Source organism: Trichomonas vaginalis, chromosome III, assembly GCF_026262505.1.
Source record: "Trichomonas vaginalis G3 chromosome III, whole genome shotgun sequence".
NCBI lineage: Eukaryota > Parabasalia > Trichomonadida > Trichomonadidae > Trichomonas > Trichomonas vaginalis.
In genome coordinates, this window is record NC_067205.1 from 7,878,073 (window position 1) to 7,894,883 (window position 16,811).

General features: G+C 29.6%; 6 protein-coding genes across 6 annotated transcripts, besides 4 other annotated features; 1 reads left to right on the top strand and 5 right to left on the bottom strand.

Annotated features, from left to right (window-relative positions):
- Positions 1-866: part of a mobile genetic element that runs on past the window's edge.
- A 576-nt stretch (positions 867-1,442) lies between these two features.
- Positions 1,443-1,480: a mobile genetic element.
- Positions 1,481-2,593: 1,113 nt separating this feature from the next.
- TVAGG3_0661450 (uncharacterized protein) lies at positions 2,594-3,349 on the bottom strand (the record flags this gene model as incomplete). Its single annotated transcript, XM_001319555.1, has 1 exon — positions 2,594-3,349. The coding sequence occupies one exon, from the start codon at positions 3,347-3,349 to the stop codon at positions 2,594-2,596; it is 756 nt and encodes a 251-aa protein (XP_001319590.1).
- A 1,157-nt stretch (positions 3,350-4,506) lies between these two features.
- On the bottom strand, positions 4,507-7,116 carry TVAGG3_0661460 (regulation of parkin-mediated stimulation of mitophagy in response to mitochondrial depolarization; the record flags this gene model as incomplete). Its single annotated transcript, XM_001319556.1, has 1 exon — positions 4,507-7,116. One exon carries the CDS (start codon positions 7,114-7,116, stop codon positions 4,507-4,509), a length of 2,610 nt encoding a protein of 869 aa, XP_001319591.1.
- A 923-nt stretch (positions 7,117-8,039) lies between these two features.
- Positions 8,040-8,076: a mobile genetic element.
- A 1,060-nt stretch (positions 8,077-9,136) lies between these two features.
- Positions 9,137-9,329: a mobile genetic element.
- Positions 9,277-10,542, bottom strand: TVAGG3_0661490 (uncharacterized protein; the record flags this gene model as incomplete). The annotated part of the gene is made up of 1 exon (XM_001319557.1): positions 9,277-10,542. One exon carries the CDS (start codon positions 10,540-10,542, stop codon positions 9,277-9,279), a length of 1,266 nt encoding a protein of 421 aa, XP_001319592.1.
- An 81-nt stretch (positions 10,543-10,623) lies between these two features.
- Positions 10,624-12,192, bottom strand: TVAGG3_0661500 (regulation of parkin-mediated stimulation of mitophagy in response to mitochondrial depolarization; the record flags this gene model as incomplete). Its single annotated transcript, XM_001319558.1, has 1 exon — positions 10,624-12,192. The coding sequence occupies one exon, from the start codon at positions 12,190-12,192 to the stop codon at positions 10,624-10,626; it is 1,569 nt and encodes a 522-aa protein (XP_001319593.1).
- Positions 12,193-12,705: 513 nt separating this feature from the next.
- On the bottom strand, positions 12,706-14,470 carry TVAGG3_0661510 (armadillo (ARM) repeat-containing protein family; the record flags this gene model as incomplete). The annotated part of the gene is made up of 1 exon (XM_001319559.1): positions 12,754-14,394. The coding sequence occupies one exon, from the start codon at positions 14,392-14,394 to the stop codon at positions 12,754-12,756; it is 1,641 nt and encodes a 546-aa protein (XP_001319594.1).
- A 407-nt stretch (positions 14,471-14,877) lies between these two features.
- Positions 14,878-15,791, top strand: TVAGG3_0661520 (uncharacterized protein; the record flags this gene model as incomplete). The annotated part of the gene is made up of 1 exon (XM_001319560.1): positions 14,979-15,329. The coding sequence occupies one exon, from the start codon at positions 14,979-14,981 to the stop codon at positions 15,327-15,329; it is 351 nt and encodes a 116-aa protein (XP_001319595.1).
- Positions 15,792-16,811: the final 1,020 nt, after the last annotated feature.

The window sequence follows — 16,811 nt, forward strand, 5'->3', positions numbered from 1 at the left end:
CTTTTCATTTCTGTATCATACACGAAACAAAATCGTTCATTATACTAAAATTTATCAAAGTTTGATTAATGAAAAAATAATATCTAAATTTTTACATTGAGTCGGCTATTGATATGGTTAATATTAAATCTTGTAAAAATTGGCATTATCCAGAATAATACCCACTAAAATACACAATTTTTTTTAAAAAAATTTTATCAATTGTTATGGTATATCTTTATGATAATGAATAAATGCTTATTTTTCATAAGTAAATACATAATTTATGCTTAAACACAAAAAATAACACGAAAATTTTTGGCCAACATATCTAAACTAAGGATAATGGTTTGAATATATAAACAATAATACTTTGTCCAGGGAATTAAATTTGTGCTATCCAATTGTCAATTCTTTGAATTTTTTTTAAATGCAAGATATCCCGGCATTAGCCTCAATAAATATATATATTATGCATCATAATATTAGTTTGTAATGGCATTAAAGCGAAATTCCTAATTTTTTCTCAATTAAATTCCTTGAAAAACATTGGAATTAATGATTGGAAATAGGTCAAAAAATTCCTAATATAAAACTTATACTTAAGATAAAATTAAAATTCGAAAATATCTATTTTCAAAACACGCATCCAAAAGCGAAAAAATTCGAAAAAATCATGTTCTTATAAAACTCACCGATTTTGCAATTTTTATGAGATTTGAAGTGATAGAATATATTACCATCTTATTGAAACATATGCTTCATTGTTGTATTCACATAATATTAATCAGAACACTAGGAAAAGTGGATTTTCGAAAAATGACGATAACGATTATTTGCAAATCGCCTCTCAATTTTGGGAGACTTTCAATTTTTACAGTGGACCCTTAAATTATAACAATTATTTTTGATTTTATATTTTTTTGGATCAAATCCATTTTAATAGAATTTATATACTATTCATCTATTAGTAAACACTACCGTATATTATTTTTTAAGCTATCTTATTTTTTGAAATTTTATTCAAATCTTTGGTCGCAAGAAGAATTGCATGATAAATAAAAACATTTAATCAAAGTCAATTTTATTTTTCATATTCAAATGGACTGAGTGTTAACATTTAACATTTTTTGCTAATTGTCGTCAAAAATTAGGCGTAAAGCAAAAATTGATATTTCATATGGTTTTATGATAGATAAGCATTATATTCCCACTCATTATATTCGTAAATTTTGAGGGTTATCCTTCGCTTTTAAGATCATTGAATTTGATTTTTAGATAAAATAGTTATATATTAGAAAATAATATGAGTTTATGTGATATTATTTTTCAGAAGATTTTGTGTTCTTCTTCAAAATTTTATTTTTTTATTAAAAAGAATCTTTACAAAATATACATTTACTTTAATTAATATTTAAAAACGTGCTCTATCAAAAGTTCCAAAAATTCAATATTTTAGCTTTTCTGAGGTGTCACTTTTGATGAATTTCTGTTTACAACAATGATAACTTCCAAAATATTTTATCTTGCTGAATTTTGAGTTCGAATTTCTAAAATTTCATTGATCTGATTATTTAAATAACGTAGACTCTTAAAATCATACTTTTTAAAATATTTTGAATTTCAACTAGAAAAACAACAAATTTGATGTTTTTCAAAAACTGCAACTTTTGAGGGATCGATCGATAGAGCTGACATAAAAAGAAGAGTGCATTGATATGGCCTGGCTATTTTTATATAATAATATAGACATGTAATTCTCAATTTATTTACTCAAGAATATTGAACAAATATAAAGATAATTCAACTAGAAAAACATTTTAAGTTCAGGATAATAGTTATTTTAGATTGAATGAGAGTAATTTAAAATGATTTTTGAAAATTTTTGAAACCGAAAGCTGATCTCATGCCGATTGAGTTAATTAAAGTAAACACAATGTTTGAAGCCCAATCTTCATTTAAGAAATACCAAATCAGTAAATTAACAAAAATTGGGCTAATCATCAATCCAAAGTGATAATTTTAAGCTAACAACAATACAGATATACACATACTAATGAATCAAATCTAAAATAACTTGCATAATTATCATTTTCTCACATAAAATGGAAATAAGCAAAACAATCTCATTGTTTTTATACAAAAATACTCAATTTCACTTGAATATGGTGCATATATATAATTTTTTTGGAGAAAACATATTTTCTGTTCTTATTTTTGAAGGAATTCATAAAAATTATAATCCATAACGTTGCACATTTTTTAGGTCCCACATTTTCTTGAGGGTCCTGGGTATTATTTAAAATAGTTGTCCATAGAAACACTTATATTTGAAATATTGCAAATGATGAATTTTTGGGGAATTTTGAATAGTCTACATAATTTACAATTGGTTTTATATCGTTCTCTTATCAAAATCAAACATACTCTTCAAAAATTGAATTAAAAACCGCCAAGACCCGTCATATTTTCCTGGACCCAGAAAAATGTGCTACATTACAATATAAGTTCTGAGTTTTAGTTCATTATTGAACATACACACTTACAGATATCAAAAGACATATATAGTTAGTGAAAGTAAATAATTTTTTATTTATACAAAATATAAAAAAAGTTAATTTTCAGCCAAATCAGTTTTTGTTGAGATAAATAATTTGACAGCTTGACTTAATTCATTTGAGAAAACAATTGGTTCTTTTGAAGTGAACAAAGTCAAAGTGTTTTCTAACAAAGATTTGATCTGACTAATTGGAATCTTTGCAGCCAAAGTCATTTTTCTGTCAAAAACAAAAATAACATCATTAGCAATACAGAAATAATTTGTTGAAATATTTCTACTGTTTTCAATTATGAAAATAGCAGCAATGTTTCCATTACAAAGTATTTTCTGAAGAGCTCTTTCGTTATCATTGTAGTTCTTCAAGTAATTCGATATAATCAAAATAGGAGTTCTATGTCTCAAACCTATTTTAATCTGTTTGTTTTCGTTCAATTGATTCGACACTTTACAAATAATCGTATCTTTCAAAACATCTTTTTTAACCATTCTCACGTTGAAATCATTTATCTCAGAATTCACTGCCTGCATCAAATAAGTTTGTTTGACTCCAACCAACAAAATTGCGCGAGAAATTGCGTCAATAAAGAATTGGTTGAACACACCATGTAATAACTCATGATTTGATAATGCGACGTCATTGATTTTCGTGTTGATTTCGGTCAATTTCTTATATTCAAGTTGTTTCAAGTTCAAAACAGATCTGACGTAACCATTAATTCCGAAGAAATTAAAGATCTTCGACAAGAAACCGAATTGTTTCAAAGCAAAATCAATTCCATTGTCAATGTAATCATGACTTAATTCTTTCATCAAAGGCTGCAATGATCCGAAATAATGGGACACGAAAAATCCAGGAAAAGTCAATTTTTTGTTTCCGAAAAATGGAATCTTCGACAAATTCAAACTACAATTGTTATAGAATGATTTTCTCTTCTTGTCTTTATTGTAGTTGAGCTGCAACTCGATAGGATGTACTTCTATCCATGGAAGACTTAATTCAACAGAAGATTTCCTTTCATTTTGTTTTTCGCATTCAATTGAAGTGTTTCTTGTTTTTTGAATAGTTGTAAAGTAATTGTAAATATCACAAACCAAAGAATCATTCAAATTGAAGTGAAGTGGCTGCAATTGAATGGAAATGAACGGAATGATTTTAGATAAGAATATATCATATCTAAATATCATGTTCACATTCAACAAATTTTCATTTTGGTTGTAGAAAATTATTGGATTTTCTGCTGTTGGATTTTGATCTTCTAAACTCAAAGAATACAAATTTCAGCAAGAAGAAACAAATGTCTGATCGAAATTGACAGATAAATCAAACTTTTCTAACACTAAAACTAATATTTCTCTGTTCTTCTTGTTCAAAAATGAAACATCAATTTTTGTGATGTTTACATTGGCGGTTAGAAGGAAATCAGGTACAGAATTAATTTCTTCGTAATTGAAATCAATCAACAACTGTCCTGTCTTCAAATAGATCATATTAAAGAAGACAATCCTGCCGTCAATGACTTGTTTCAATGAAGAACTTCGAATTGGTTCAATCAAACTAAATTTGAACTCAAAATCTAAAAGTTTGATTTGAAGTATTTGGTCGGAGTGAGGTGAAGTGAAAGCAAAACCAATTTCTTTTTCAGGTTCTACCAAATTTATATCATTAACATAGATAGGAACATTGATATCATTTCGAACTAAAATTGGTGCTTCTTTGACTTCAGTAAATGTCACTTTTTGACAACGGTTTGGTCGATTATTTCAAATCTTATGTATTTATCATTATATCTAAATATTTTGTTGCAATTTGACTCCAAAGATATTTCTGTTTTTTGCTCTCCCAACAAGAATTTGTAGTTTTCTGGTGCAAATGTCAAAATTGTTTTAGAATTCTCTTTGAGAGTAAATGAACTAGAATCAATGATGTCACTTTTGATGTCAAATTTCGGATATAACAATAATTTTTCTTAGAGATTGTTTTCGACCAAAATTGAGTCAGATAAAGTAACAATTACAGAGAGATTGAATTTGTTGACTAATCTCTTTATATGGCAATGAATAGGAATTGTCATTTTCTCATCAATCAAAGTCTTCAAGAAAATGTCTTTAGAAACTCCGGCGTTTTCTGAATTCAGTTCTATTTTTGTCTGTTTCGTCAATGTGTCAATGGAAAGATTCACATCGGATGATGATAAAATAACTGATTCACCTGGTTTCAAGAATTGGTTGTCAATCTTCAATGTATGTTGTGATTGATTGTAAACTATTGAATTTACAAACACGATTATTTTGTTTTCAAAAATATTTAGATTTGAAAGAGTCAACAAACTTTGGGATCCGAAATCTGATTTAACAAATTGTCCATCAGGTTTAACTAATGAACAATTTGTTTCTTGTGGTGGTTTGACTGTTTGCAAACTGCAGCTCATTGAGAAATAGTTTTGTTTCGGGTCAATGTTAAATATTGGAACTTTTTCAATTTTTTTGACATTGTAAACTACAGAATTGACAGAAAATGTCATATCAAATGGAATGAAATTATACAAAAGTATGTTTTCAGATAGTTCTACAAATACAACACCTCTCTTTCTTCTTAAGCGAGTTGTCGCTTGAATAAACTTTCCGTTTGAAAGAGAAATATTTTTGACAGAATATTTTGATTCAACAACCAATGTTTGTTTCGTTTTCTGCTGGACATTGTTGATGAAATAATGTCCATTGTTGATAGGAACAATTTTCTTTGGAAGTAGTTCTTGGTGGAAATTGTTTTTGTCGTCGTAAATGTGGACAGAAAATTGTAATCTGTTGAATACAGAAACAGGTGAATAAATCTGTAAAATATCTTGTCCTTTCTTGAATTTTCTTGACAAAATAACATCATTTGAAAGACATAAAGGATATAATACATCTTTTGGCTCAATTTCGAACTTCTTTCCTTTAACTAATATATCTATTTTATCATCCAAAACTCTGCAATACTCGCTGTTCATCAAATCAACAACAAAATCTCCTGTTGTATTCTTTTCCATGAATTTCTCATTCGGATCAATTTCTTCAACTTCATTTTCAGAATCTGTTACTTTTTCATCATTAACTTTTTCAGAATTTTTAGAATTTTCATATTGAGATTTTTCAGGATTTTGAGACTTTTCATTTTGAAGTTTTTCATTTTGAGATTTTTCAGAATTTTGAGATTTTTCATTTGTCACTTTTTCAATTTTTTCATTTTCAGAATATTTAGAATTATTGTGTTTTTGTTTCTTGGCATTTTTGTCTTTTTGTTTCTTGAGTTTTGCGAATTTTTCTTTGAGTTCTTTGTTCATTCTTGTGTGTACATCAGCAACTTTTTCTTCAAGAGATTTTTCTTCAACAATTTCAACTTTTTTACGAGAAATAATTGTAATTTTTTCATTTGTATTATTAATTACAACAAATTTATGTCCTTTCTTAGTTTTGTTTGCGAGAGTTCCTTCAACTTTAAATGAAGTAATCGCTCTCAACAATCTTTCATTTACACACAAGTGAATTGGATCAGCTTCTACAAACGAAAAATCGATTTTGACTGGTCTTGGATCTGTCAAAACAACAATTGTTGATGTTGCTTGTATTGGATTCAAAACTTGAGAAACAAACTGTGATTCGCAATCGAAAGAACTAGAAATAGCATAAGCATATTCATTCCTTTCAGAAATACACGCTGTTTGTACATTTGTTTCTAAAATTCTGAATGTCAAAAATGGAACATTACATGACAAATTTCTATTTGATGTACAAAGAGAAATATTAATTGGCTTGAGTTCCAAAGAAACAATCGGCATAGATTTCAAGGAACTAAGTAAATCATAGTTGGGAATTTCATTGAAATAATGATTTGTCTCTGTAATCATTTCTTTCAAATTATTTGACATTTCAAACAAACAATTTAAGTTCTCAGGTGTGAGTTCTATATTACTAATATTGTTTGTACCACATTTGATCGAAAAATCATCTAAATTCATGTTGGCAAAAAATGAAAAAGTGTCAAGAATTGAAGGGAAAAGTGACAAAGTTTTATCGTTTTCGAATCTCATATTTTTGAGATTGAAATCGAAATTGACTTTGTGAGGCTTCAAATTCGTTGTCGAATTGATATAAAATGCCAAATAATTGCCATTAAGTTTGTTGTCACTTTTTTGTGGCAAAATTATTTTCAATTCTTCCATTTCCAATTTGAAGTTATAATCAGGTAATTGCAAGGATTTCTTCGAATGACTTAGTGCTAAGTCAGGTAGTTTAATCCTTGGTATAACTATAGAATAGAAGTAATTGATAATTAAGGCTAAACATAAAGGTGACAAAACCGTTTTAAGTTTAGCGTATTTTGCGACAATTTTGAAGTTTTCATCTGTTTTTATTGTTAGGAAATTATCAAGTGAATCATATGACAAAATCTTTCCATTGAAATCTTCCTGGGAAATGTCAACTGTTTTCAGTTTTCCTTCTGCAGAAATTTTGTCTCTCATCGCAATTTTCAGATCGAAATCTTCCAATGTGAAAGTGGCTTTGATTTCTGGAATATTTACTGTTGTTGTGTCCATTTCAATCTCTAAATAACACTTCACTTCATTTTTGACTTTGTCATTTACCAAATCAATCAATTCAGATTTATTTGATTTATCTTCTGTTAATTGGTCTTTGTTTTGGGTTTCTGTTGAGTTTTTGTCAGATTTCAGATCTGAATTTTGTAAATCTTCAGAATTCTTCTCAGATTCTGATTTATCTTTATTGTCTACTATTTTATCTTCTTGTTTTTGATCTGGATTTTCTGTTTTCTCAAAATTATTTGGTTTGAATCAGAAATTTCGGATTTTCGTTGGTTTGAATCAGAAATTTCAGGTTTTTCTATGGCATTCCAAACGGGAACCGCGGTTGGTTACCATGGATTTCCGTCACCGGTCACATTTTAAAGATTTTTAAAGCCTTATAAAAATATGCTTTGTAAATCATTTTTTGTAAATCGGCAAAAATTTGGTAATTTTCTTCAACTAATAAATCTGCGAATAGCATTTATAATACAAGAACAATCTTTTAAAATGCGTTTGATTCATTTTTGTATAATTTCATATAGGCACATATATTCTTCCGGGACTTTCCGTGATTTTACCGTAAAATCATTAGTTTACACCAATTTTTCCGTATTTTGAATAGTTTACTGTACTTTTTCCGTAAAATTGAGTTACGGGAATCCGCAAAATTTCCGGACCTCATTTTTCATAGAATATAATAATAATATTTGATAAAAAGAATATTATTATTATATTTTTGATTTCTGAATTACGGAAAAAGTGAATTGATAACTTGATTTTTTTATATGGTTAATTTTTCAAAGGATATTATGAAGATCTAAAATATTAAAAGTAAAAAATTGAATTATGGAAAAAGTGAGGTCAAAAGTGAAATAAATTTGCAGAACAATTTTCATTGAAATAAGCTTTATTTTTCATTATTAATAACAATGCTGTAATAAACAGAAATTCATCAAAAGTGACAGCTCTCAATTTTTTGACATTTGTAAATTCTAAATTGAATGAGAAAAATGAAATAATACTAAGCATAATACAATATTCTAGATTTAATTATAATTAGGAAAAAGTTAGTTTTGAGAGTACTTTTCATAGGCATATAGAATGAAATCTTCTGAAAAATAATATCATATAAACTCATATTATTTTCTAATATATAACTATTTTATCTAAAAATCAAATTCAATGATCTTAAAAGCGAAGGATAACCCTCAAAATTTACGAATATAATGAGTGGGAATATAATGCTTATCTATCATAAAACCATATGAAATATCAATTTTTGCTTTACGCCTAATTTTTGACGACAATTAGCAAAAAATGTTAAATGTTAACACTCAGTCCATTTGAATATGAAAAATAAAATCGACTTTGATTAAATGCTTTTATTTATCATGCAATTCTTCTTGCGACCAAAGATTTGAATAAAACTTCAAAAAATAAGATAGCTTAAAAAATAATATACGGTAGTGTTTACTAATAGATGAATAGTATATAAATTCTATTAAAATGGATTTGATCCAAAAAAATATATAAAATTTGATCATAAATAAAATCGTTTTAAATTACTTCTTCATTTCAATTATAACAATTATTTTTGGTTTTATAGTTTTTAAAGCTCATGTGGTTTTTTTAACCACAGAATACTTATGTGCTGTAGCAAGCTTGCAATCCAAAGCTCACGTTAGACAACAAGAGTCATGAAGTCTCATACTAAGGGATATCCAACATATATTTTAATAATCTAATGTTTGTGACAAATATTCAACATAAAATTAAGTTTTCGTTTCGTTACAAGGCATTCATACTTTGGAGATATCATATTTAATGTACAGAAAAGTTAATATTAAACAATACATGCTAAAGAATTAATAAATAAGATAATAAAATAAATTTATACGTAATTACTTTCATTTAATATGCTTTATGCTGTATAATATTGATTAAGAGGCATTAAAAGGTTCCATAATCTGCTTTTATAGGCAAGATTTTTGATAAAAATTTTAAATTTTGAAAAATGATGAGAAAAGGAAAAAAAAGGTAAATGAGAGCAAGAGGAGGGAAAAAAAGAAAAAGAAAAGGAAGGGAAGGGAAAAATAAAAGAAAGAAGGACATATAAAAATTTAGATGCGCATTCTTAATGCCGAGGCGGCTTGCCGCCGAGGCGCGATTTTTTTAGGCCTCTACGGTAACCCGGCAATGTTTTTTTAAATCTTGTACAGCCCTAGGTTTTTCCAAGTTGTTTTGAGAGTTTTGTTGGATGTTTTGGGAGATTTCGTTGATGATTGCAGGGATATCATCAATTTTCTTTATGTACTTCTTGAGAGGCTGCAAGTTGTTCATAATGAGAGGAATGAAGTCTTTGTCGAAGTGGAAATTCAGTGTGTCGTAACTGATTTTGAACAATGGAATGTTTATGTCGACTTCTTCGTATGGTTCGAGGATCTGTTCCTTCAGGAGTTTGTAGTAGAAGTCCTTTGTCTTCATTTCGACACTTTTCAGCGACTCATTCATTCGATATGCGAATAATAACTCTGATATCTCAAAAATATTCTTCTCTCCTTGGTTGGAAACAATTGAAGGGACATGAATAGCCAATGCTCGTGTGTATCCGGCCAAATTCATTGAAATTTTTGGTATTTTTATATCAAAAATTACATTTTCGTGTCCGTAATCGAGGAAATTCACGTCAATGTTCTCAACCTTACACATATACTTGTTATCTGGAAATCCGAGTGGCACTTTTCCAATTTTACGGAGTTCATCAATAGTTTCCAAAATTGGACGGACCAAATCATAGATTCTTAGAGATAAATTACCAGTAATGTTCTTTGATTGTATAATATTGAGGTTCTTGGTGAATTTGGTCTTAATTGACTCAATTTTTGTATAAGATTTCTCAGTTAAGTTCAACAATGAATATAAATCAACATTTTTCATTCCAAACTTAACAATATGACCTGTTTCAGGGGATTCTTTAATGACAAAAGGTGTCAATGAAGCATTGAATCCGAAACCGAGGTTTTCATCACCAATAACTGTTTGTATTGTTCCATAAGTAAGTTTGAAGCTTGTTTCTCGTTTGAAATTAAGTAATTTCTTGATTGTTTGGACAAATCTTCGAAATGACTTAATGAACTCCTCGTTTGTGATGATTTTCATGATGGTTGGGAGGAAGGAGTTGATAATAAAGATGAAATCAGGGTTAATGTAAAGTTTAATATCCGAAATCTGTCCTTTTGCCTTGAAATCGAACAATTCCGAGGTATTGTTGTATGTTGATACGATATTTGTATCGAAAACAAGGTTGTCGAGGAATTGTTTCTTGTCAAAAAGACAATGAGATTTGATATTCAACTGAATGTGGACATTTTCCTTCTTTCTCTTCTCGTAAGCGTTGGAGAAGTTCATCTGGTCGAGACAGAAGTTGAAAGAATGCATCTGGGAGTAAATAATTATGTCCAAATTCGATAATGAAATTGAAATGTCAGGAAGCTTGATATTATAGAGATCTTTGAGCGGCTAAGCGAGTGTTCTGAATTTTATCTTCGTCTTTGGGATGGCTCCGGACATTCCAGTGATAAATGGCATAAATTGTTCAATGAAAGGCTCAACATGACGGATTTCGATGATTCCGAAGTCGGCATTTGCCTTAATCATGTTCAATACGAAGTCAGAAGCTGCTGTAAGGAACTTTGAAGAACCTCTTCCGATTCCAGAAATAAAATTCAGGTTTTCATGGAACAAAGAGAACGCGCCTATGGAGAATGACACTTTCTGGAGCTGCTTAGTATAGATTAAGTTGGTTTTGACGCTTTCCGCGATAGTTGAAAATCTTATAATTTTATCTGCATCTTTTAGATAGGTAACAACACGTTTTGCAGCGAAATGGAACTCTATGACATTGAAAGAATCCAAGATCGAGGCATAGTTGCCCATGAAATTCATTGATTCGTCATCTTTCAGTTTATAATCGTAATTTTTGTTGTCAAGTTTATATTTGGCCAGTGAATAGTTGTAAAGTAACACTCTTGTCTCATCATTTACTTTTTCTGAGAACTTTGAAAACTGTTTTGAGATTTTTCCTTTAATCATGTCTTCTGAATAGAGTTTGTAGTACTTGGAGCGGTTCTTTAGGAATTCGAGTGCTTGTCCAACATTGAATTTCATCCTGGAATTGTTATAAGATGCAAATTTCGTAATATGTCCAAATTGTTTTCCGAAATCTTCGGAATCTGATGGCGGCATGAGTAATCTATATGTTCTACGTTTAATGTGCTGTTGAAATGCCCTTGAAACTTGTATAATTGACCTTAATTGTGGAATTGTCAGTCCAAAGTCAATTTCGTTGAACTTTATATCGAAAATGTTGTTGTGAGTAACGTTCTTCTCCTTGGATCTGAAGAAAGATGTCTCAAAAAGTGGTAATTCAAATATAATTTCGTGATTATTCATGTTTAATTGGTCTTTCATCTCTTCTTGGAACTTCTCGAGGTCAAATACATGTGGTGTTGGATCCATGTATATCGAAATCGCGTTGAATTTGATGTCTTTCAGTATATTTTTCAAAGTTGATTTTTCGTTATTTTCAATTTTCAACGAATTCATTGTAAATCCAACGAAAACCTTCTGATCAACAAGTGGTATTTGCATAATGACATGAATGTTTTCGACATTCATCTGTATTGTTCCGATTATTTTATTTGTAAAGTCAAGAAAAGCCTGAATCGTTTGGATTTTCTCCTTTTCGCTCTCAGCGGACTTGATATTAAGCTTATCCGACTTCAAAATAGGTTGTCTCTGCTCAAAATTCTGCCAATCTAATTCGGTTAAAAGGAAAACGTCCTTTATACTGGCAATGACTGGTTCGGTTTCAAGCTTGTTCCATGAAAAATCGGCTTTTATTTCCGTTGCCGTACCATGGATGATTTTCAATGGAAATCCAAGGTTGAATAAACCATCTTCTCTGAAAACAAGGTTTTCCATCTTAAGTTTTCCGTTCCATATGTCAATATTGAGCTGATTGTTCTTTAGAGGTTGTATTAGGGTCTCTAAATACCCAGTAATGACATGTGAAACGATATTCTTCATTAAATTTTAATAATTATGGTTTTATCAAATTGCGAAAATATATTTGAAGGAAGTCACTGAATTTTTTGATATAATTCAAAAAACTAATATTGTTATCATTAGGTGTGATTTTAATTTAAAAATCAATTCTGAAGATTTTGGAAATTAAGAGCTATCACTTTTTCTGAATAATGTAAATTTGCTGTTCATTTGAATGGCAAAGTATTAAAAAATACATTCATACCTGTATAGACCATAAATCTTTAAAAATTCCCCATTACCAAAAACCAAATCATTTTTCAAATATTTGATTATGGCGGGTAACACTATCGTATTTTGAACAGACTTTATTTTCTAATTTACTTTGAAAATCTTATTGTAAAACAGTGTAGCACAAATACTTTTAAATTTTTCTAGAATTAACCATAATAAATTGTAATGTTCAGATGATAATTGCAAAATGTCAATGAGATACAGTACAGGCGCCCTATATATTGTTGATTTCTTTTGCATAGGAATCAAAAACTATAGTAATAAGAATAGAAATACTTTATTGATAGTAAAAAAATAAACAAAAACATATTATTCTCCGAGTAAATCTTTAAGTTGGCCTTTATAGGATTCGCCATAGTTGCTGTCATATAGTTTCAATTTGACTTTGTACTCATTATTCAAATACTCGTCATAATCAGGCAAATTTTTGAGTTCTTTTCCAAGATATTTGTATTCTTTCTTGTTCTTTTCGAAGACTTGTACCAAGTAATGGATGGAAGCTGTAAGATTTACCTCTCTTGGGTCATTTGCAAAGGCCAGAAGCGCAGGAAGGACTAATTGAATGATTTGCTTAATTAATAGTTCATACTTCAATGACAAGAGTATGAATTTACGAAATGCTTCAACAAAATAATTGTTATATGAATATTTGAACATTAATTTCAATAACAGTGGGACAAATCCAAATTCAATAAGTAATTCTGATGTATGCTTGTTGAATCTGAGCATTTGGGATAAAAATAATAAAGCAAAATAACTAGATTGATGGAATTTCTCATTTGAAGCTGTTTTGAGGACTTCAACTGCTGATAAAATGAAGTTTGAAAGGTTATCAGCATAGTTGTCACTTGTAAGAGATAAGATTAAAGTCCATTTTTCGTCATCAATCATAAATTCTTTTGGATGGAACGTTTTCTCACATTGTGATAGGAAGTAAACTGTTTTGTAATGCTTTTCAAGTGTTTTAACTTGACTTGCAAGTGAAATTAAATGGAATAAATTTGCCATTCTGTAAACAGCACGGCTTTTGAAGTATTCCAAGTCTGTCTTGTAATCAACATGCTTAAATGACTCCATTTCTCGTATAATCATCTCATGCAAGCCAAAGTTATTGAGGTATTTATGAACATTTTTCATTTGAGGAGTATCTTTGACCAGTTTGAAGAGTAAAGATGCAACGTTTGGGAAGTAGCAATGATGAACTAAGCGAGGCAAGAATCCGAGTTTATCAATGATTTTATCTGGATAATTATCGATGATTCCAGAAATAATACCAGTAAACCTTCCAACATTTGGGTAATCCAATTCTTCGGGAATAAACAGCTCAGCGCCAATTGATTGAAATGAATCTGCTTGAAGAAACGCAGATATGATTGTTTTCTTCTGAGAGCTGAGTATTAAGTAAGCGTTCGATGAAATAACACTATTAAGCTGAGTATGAAAACATGCGTCAATCAATTGATTAATTCTTGTTGATAAATAAATGAGTAATCCAGCATGTTCGGTATTAAAAACACGTATAAGTCCTGGGTTGGTAATTACGTCATCAAAAGGAACGTTAGGACCGATCTTGAGTGTATTACTTGAACGCCTTCTCTTTTTAGCATCTTCAGATTCAGATGCATTCGGTGGAGTTGCTGGTGTTGTAGTATCTCCTTGCAACTTAACAGATTTTTCTTCAGTTTTTGCTGCAATTGTTTGGATGGTCGCTTGATTTCCAAGTAAATTGATCTCTGGTACTTCTTTATCTAGTGAAAACTGATTCACTGAAGGGTATTTTATCGAAATAAGAGAATAATCAGCTAACGGCTCAGCTTTAGTTTTAGGAACTTTGATAATTTCAGTGGTAACGGTCTTTTCATCAGATACATTTTCATGATTAGTTTCAGTTTCGCTTACTTTTTCTTTATCAATTTGATCGGAGGTAGGAGCATTATTAATTTCAGTCATCCTGAAAATATTTTTTTTATCTCAATTTGACATGAATTTTTTTGTAATGTATTCAATTACCATAATGCATTTTATCTTGGATAAATCAGGCATCCTTTCAAAATAATAATCCCCTTAGGTTGATGAATATTTTTATCTAGTTAATTTGATATAATAGGTTAGAGCGATCTTCGATTTTTTCAATTGTGGTTTATTTGTCATTTCCTTATAATTTTAAACCGAGAAATAATAAGCTGTACTAAATATATATCAATTTTGATATTATAATCAAATTCAAAAATATCGAGTTTGAGATTATCCATATCGAGATTACTTTCATCGGAAATTTTTGTTCCAATGGAGTATACAGTTAAAACAAAGCTATGACTCTTCTTAAAACAATAATTCATTTCCATTGTTTTATGCACACATAGAATATGATCGCAAGAATAGAAATATAATTTCTCTATAGACTAAATGTTTTGTTTCATAAGTAATACTGGAATTTTTTACATGTAAATTAAAATATGAAGTTGTTATTAGTGTAAAAATATCAAATAGTATTCGCAAAATAATAATTCCTTTATTTTCAAATAAACTTGGAGATGATTGCTCCAAAGATGACTATAATTCTCATAGTTTCAGCAGAATCAATAGCTCTGACTCTTGAAAGATTGAATGTTTCACCGCACAGCAATTTCTGGAATGGATATGAGCAAATGCAGGAGACAAAAGCTGAATCTGCAGCAATTTCTTGGCTAACAATCAAATCAGCAATTGCGTTATTAGTTTTAAGATTATTGTTCGCGAATATTGAAAAGATGGAATCAAAGAATCCACGAACAAGGAACTGGAAAAAGCTGACTTTGAAATTGGAAATAAAATTGCCAATGCATCCAGCGCCATTTGGAGGGCTCTTGATCACACATAAAGGAATGGAAAAGCATGAAGAATAAGTGTACAGGACCATGCAATGCTGAGTAGATAAATGGAAGATCTTGATTAAGGTTGCGGAAAAACTCCAACTTCTTCATTACAAAGTGGGACACATCTCCACCTAAAACAAATGCAATAAGATTCAATGTTGTGAGCTAAAACTTCGGCCTAACAATAAATCCAGATCTTACAGCGCCTTTATGCAAGAATTTCTTGGCAAAATAGAGGGGTGAACCGAGCAATAAGTTCTTAATGAAAAACTTAGCAACATTCTTGATAATCTCAGAAGAAGGAGCTTCCTTTTTCGGAATATTCTTTTGCTCATTATCTTTTTTCTCATTTTCGACTGGTTTGGTTTCTTCTTGTTGCTTTGCTTCTTGTTCGATCTTTCCTTCTTCAGGCAATGTCTCGTTTTTCACGCTAGATGATATTGAAATTTTAATTCAATTTTTTATTTTATTTTCGATAGAAAAGTTTTATCGTTTCATAATAATCAAATAATGGATTTATATTCTGCATGAGCAGAACTCTAGATCTTTAACTTCTATATTTGATTTACTACAGAATTTAAAATTTCAACTAAAAATTGTATAAATCAATGCCTGATGGTGTGCTATCTTATTTCTTTGCTTGCACATCAGCGATAAATAGAAAAATAATAGATAATAAATTGATTTTTCAATTTAGAGGTCTGGCTTATCTAATCATTGTAAAAGTAGTATTAATATACTATTACAGACGGAGCTTTGTTGAAAATAGCAAAATCATGTATGATTTTGCTTATTGATTAATTTTTAGTTAATTCGGGTATGAGCAGCATTGTATACATATATCTGATGTAAGTGGCAACTAATTTGTGCTATTGCATATGTAAATTAGTTCCATTAATAAGTTTCATGACCAGTGTCAAATCTTATTAATTATCCAAGTTTAACAACGATTAGTTTCAATTGAAAATTTTGATTGAGACTTTACCTTGGCCGGATGATAGCTCTCAGAAAATTCAACACATAGAGTTTTAGCATTCATATGATAGCTGAGACTCTTTTATCCCATGCTGAAAAAGTCGTACAAATCTTTACAATTGTTTTTTCAAAATTAGATTTGTTTATTTCCCAAATAAGTAGTCGTTCTAGAAGTTGATATATGGTAATACATCAATGATCAATTGAAAGGGCTTTCTTTGGTATGATGTTTAAAATCTCAATCCGATGAGAGATTTCAACAGTTGAATGAGAGTTCAATAATAATTAATCAGCCATTTTAGATTTTGAGAGGCCAAGAGAGCTTTGATGCATGACTTGTAATCGATTTTATATAAGATTATAATAGTTAAGGAGATTTGAATAAAAGGTCGAAACATTCGTATGCAGAATGTACAGCTATTAAATGGATGGCCATTAAGATCATTCTATCATTTTTCAAAGGAAATTAATCGTTTTTCTTTTCCTTTTTTTTGAATGGATGACAGTAATGTAATTGGAGTGTTTGGTGTGCTATTC